The 4,265-nt window shown below is 54.3% G+C and overlaps 1 protein-coding gene across 1 annotated transcript; it reads left to right on the top strand.

The window, feature by feature from the left end:
* Positions 1-746: 746 nt before the first annotated feature.
* On the top strand, positions 747-3,935 carry LOC128718142 (atrophin-1-like). Its single transcript, XM_053811847.1, has 7 exons — positions 747-1,471; positions 1,665-1,954; positions 2,039-2,273; positions 2,350-2,559; positions 2,643-2,705; positions 2,802-3,109; positions 3,331-3,935. Exons 1-7 carry the CDS (start codon positions 747-749, stop codon positions 3,933-3,935), a joined length of 2,436 nt encoding a protein of 811 aa, XP_053667822.1.
* Positions 3,936-4,265: the final 330 nt, after the last annotated feature.

Here is a 4,265-nt window from a genome sequence, read left to right as displayed (position 1 = left end):
TTTTTGTCGACCATTCTTATCGAACAGTCGAGCTATCCTTGCCAATATCATCCATTATTATTCAAACAAACAGTTTGCAACGATGGAACGGGTCGAATGAGATTTTTCACTGTCACCATCGCGTGCTGATCGGTCGTGTTACTACTAAACCACTGGGCGCCTCCATTAAAATAGTATTTTTTAAATAAATACTTTTTGTTTGTTTAGCAAACACCAATTAAGACAACCATGATTTTGGTAATCTATATAATATTTTTCATCCTTGTGCCTTGAACTCATTAATATAATAACAATAAATGACCTAAATAAATTGTAGTTCAATAAATATAGTTGAGTCAGGACTCTTTAAGTCCGGAAATATTGAATCTTTTTTAAAGTCATATTTTCCTTTATCTTCTTTTCTCCTTGAATTGTGAAAATTTGTGTGTAACATGTATTAGGTACCAACTAGAGTAAACAGTCTACAGGACGTGTGCAATATTATACGCTAGTATACTTCATGGTGCCTCATCATCTGACTGGTAGCAAAATAAGCATCACGGCAGAGGTCACACCGTGGTGTCGCTTTACCTAAGCTGGCACGATTTCTCCGCACGCAACCGTATCATAAAAGTGCATTCAACGGGCAAACGAACCTTGTACGTGTGTCATTAAATAAACGTTCGCTAGTGGTAGCAAACCGATTAATAAATCCCTGCCTGTAAAGCATATCGACATACAATAGCAAAGCTAGAAGTGTAGCGAAGATGATCGACAACGGGTATTCGTACGTGACGCGGGACAATCTACGTTACACCGAGCTAAACGATGGCCGTTCCTACGCCCAGATGGGTACGCTATCCTCCCCGCCGGCAATGGCGAACCGGGGTCTGTCCGAGTATGACAGTTCGGCCGTGCATCTGGCCAACCATCGGCCGTACGATCCGGCACCGCAGACCGCATTCGAGCGGTACGATACCGCCTATGCACCGCAGCGTACCGCACTGTATCCGGCGGCAGCGTACGGCTACACGCAACCGACGATCATCGACGAGGAGCAGAAGTACCTCGGTGCGGACAGTAACCCACACACGACCGACGTGCAGCAGCCGCAAACGCACCCGCACCACCATCTCGGGCTCGGTGGTCCGACCGCACCGGACGCCCGCACCCATCACACGATGATGAAGGTCGAGATGGATGAGAGTGCCGGCCCGATCTATCCCCGGCCGATCTATCACTACGATCCATCCACGTGCGGTGCGATGCCGCCCGGCTTTTCCGCGATCAATCTGAGCGTGAAGGAGTCGAGCCCGCCACTACCACCGTCGTACAAGACGGGCCCCGGTTCGCCTTCACCAAACGGGCGGCGGGTAGGAGATGAGAGGGGGAATAAGATATCGTCCACCAGTCCAGAGCCGCAGGTCAGCCCGACCGGTGGCCGCCGTAACAGTAGTCCGCAGGCATCACTAGACCTGAGCTCCAATAATAGGTAGGTGATTGATGACGCCATCAGTGAATTCTTTGCAATATCCTTGAGTTAAAGACATGCTGAGGTGCTTAAACCTGCTACAGGGCATCTTGGCTATGATCTGTAGTTCTCTTACTTAATATCATTAAGAAGCCCATGTTAGGTTTTCTTGGAGCATTGGAGTTAATTTTCATTCATACTTTGATTGGGCTAGCGGTGGTACGAGTCCACAGTTCCCGAATCGCCAGAGCACGAACATCAACACCAACACCAACACCAGCAGCAGTGGAAATACGAGCAACACCAACAGCAACGCTGTGTATACGAGCGAGGTAAGCGAAAGCCGTCCGGCGGAGGTGAACGCGAACGAGTACGGCAACACTGCGGAACGTCCGCTCGGTATGGGTTTTGCACGGCCCCAACCACCCTCAGCATCCTACAGCAGAGAGTCAACGCCTGATAGCGGGGGATCGTACTATGCCGACAGCTATCGCGATCAGAGCGGTAAGTAGTGAGTCAGAGCCCGTTAGCCTGCCGGTGGGTTTTGCGTTAGTGGACGTACGTTTCAAGGCAAAGTTCGACTTGCAGGATACAGTCCGCACACAAGCTACGGAATGGTGGTACAACCGGACTATTCCAACGGTTATCCTAGCTACGCACCGAACGCTTACCAGTACAGTGGACCGTATGCGAGTTCGCTCGGCACCACCGTCTATCCGCCGACCGTACCGACGAGCTATCCGGCCAGCTCCAGCTCCAGCTTCGTGACACCGCCCTCCCTCGGACAGCATATAGCGCCACACGATAACCTGCTGAAGGCTGGGTAGGTATTCTTGGAACCCCGTCAAAGAGGCAGAGGGGCAATGGACGATATGATGGGGGCATACTAAGCAAAGTAGTTCTTTCCTGTGCAGTCTGACCGGCTACCAGCGTCTCGAGCGACCTCAGTTTCCGTCACAGTCACAGGAACTCAAGTGTCCGACACCAGGGTGCGATGGGTCGGGCCATGCAACCGGGAACTACTCGTCACACCGCAGTCTATCCGGCTGTCCGAGAGCATCCAAGCCGAAAAGCAAACCCCGGGATGGACAGGAATCGGAACCATTAAGGTGCGGAAGAGTACCGGAGCTTGTTCGGAGCTCGGCGAGAAGTACCTCAAGAATACCATTCTTTTACACTCTTCTATTTCCAGATGTCCTATTCCTGGGTGTGATGGTTCGGGTCACTCTACGGGAAAGTTCCTCTCGCATCGCAGGTAGGTGAACATGAACATCTTCCCCATCTTCTTCAGCCAGTATCTCTGATGCATTCGGGGCTATTCCCTTTCCTGTTCTGCGTTCTTTATCCACAGCGCGTCCGGTTGTCCAATTGCGTTCCGCAACAAGATGCACATCCTGGAGAATGGTGGCACGATCGAGCAGGCGAAGGCCGCGATGGCGCAGGCGGCAGCCGGCAAGTTTGAACCGTTCACCTGTCCGACGCCGGGCTGCGACGGTAATGGGCATGTCGATGGTACGTTCGGCACCCACCGCACCGTCGCCAGCTGCCCAACGGCACAGGGCCCGGGACAGGCACCGTCCAGCAAGAAGCCACGGTACGGCGACTCCGACACCGGCGTGCTCGGTGGGCTCGGTCCGGTTGCGTCCAAGTCCTTCAACGGTAAGCTAATCGAGGATTGACCAAGCCTAGAGTACTGCTTAGACTAAAAATCCTGTACCTCCCGATCTCTGTCTCCTGTGTCTCCCGTGTGTTACCGTACCGGGTGCGTTGTGTTTGTGTGTGTTGCGGTGTACCGTGTCTCTCTTCGCCTTCCCGGCACGATGTCGTCCCCTTCCGTCATATTGCTTGATACTAACTGTGACTGTGACGGTACCGTGCAGACCTAGCGACCGGCTACAGCCAGAGTGTTAAGGGCAGCCTGATGTCTGGTCCCGGTCCGCTTCTGGTGGGGGCCCCACCTCCGCCACCGGCACAGGGACCTCCGTCTACGCTCGGGGTCCTAACGTCCGGTGGCGGTGTGGCACCGGGCGCTACGTCCGGGCTGCTCGCCGGTCTCGGACACCCAGTACCGGGCGTGCACGTCCACGGCGTCCCGGGCGTGATCGGTGTCGGTGGCCCCACCACCGTTCCAAACCATTGCGGTCCGGGTACGGAACACCATACCGCGCCAACCGACCGTGCGGGAAATCCCGTCGGTAATGGTGCGCCGAACCCGACCACCAACCATCCGACCGGCACCGTCAGTGGAGGCATCACCGGCACCGCCGACCCAGCTGGAGGTGTCCCACCGGACAATGGGGCCGGCGTCGCATCCGAGGACATACTGGCGCTGGACGAGGAGATCACCGAGCTTAAGCGGGAGAATGCGCGCGTTGAGCTGCAGATGCTGCGGCTCAAGTCGAACATTAACGCGATGGAGTCGCAACTGAACAACAACAACCACGAGCCGAAGCTGCTCGAGATTGGGACGCGTGGGATCACATGAAATTTCCTCACGTGTTAGACCGTTCCTGGTCGTGTCGCTTACCGGCACCGTCCCCACAGTGACGCTCGACGTGCGATCGTGCTGCAGTAGTGGGTGTGAACGTGGTATGTGTGCGTGTGAATGTGTGCAAGAGCTGCAAGAGCGTTGGAACAGTGCGCTTGAGTGTATGAATGAGTATGCGTGGCAGCGTGTGAGCTAGGCATGTGTGCGCGGATGAGTGAGTGACATTGTGTTAAGCGAACGCATGAAGCAATGGGCAGCTGAGTGTGAGTGAAACAAAAAGGTGATGACGGATGACGGAAGCACACTACGATGGTCCTAACACGGTAT

This window comes from Anopheles marshallii, chromosome X, assembly GCF_943734725.1.
Source record: "Anopheles marshallii chromosome X, idAnoMarsDA_429_01, whole genome shotgun sequence".
NCBI lineage: Eukaryota > Metazoa > Arthropoda > Insecta > Diptera > Culicidae > Anopheles > Anopheles marshallii.
Note: the sequence above shows the minus strand (reverse complement) of the source record. Positions and strands in the feature narration are given on the sequence as shown.

Excerpts from the sequence above, each read along its gene's own strand:
- LOC128718142 (XM_053811847.1), top strand. The coding sequence starts at position 747 with ATGATCGACAACGGGTATTCGTACGTGACGCGGGACAATCTACGTTAC. Across the intron at positions 2,274-2,349 it reads GATAACCTGCTGAAGGCTGG|TTCTTTCCTGTGCAGTCTGA; the intron begins GTAGGTATTCTT and ends TAAGCAAAGTAG. Across the intron at positions 2,706-2,801 it reads AAGTTCCTCTCGCATCGCAG|CGCGTCCGGTTGTCCAATTG; the intron begins GTAGGTGAACAT and ends CTTTATCCACAG.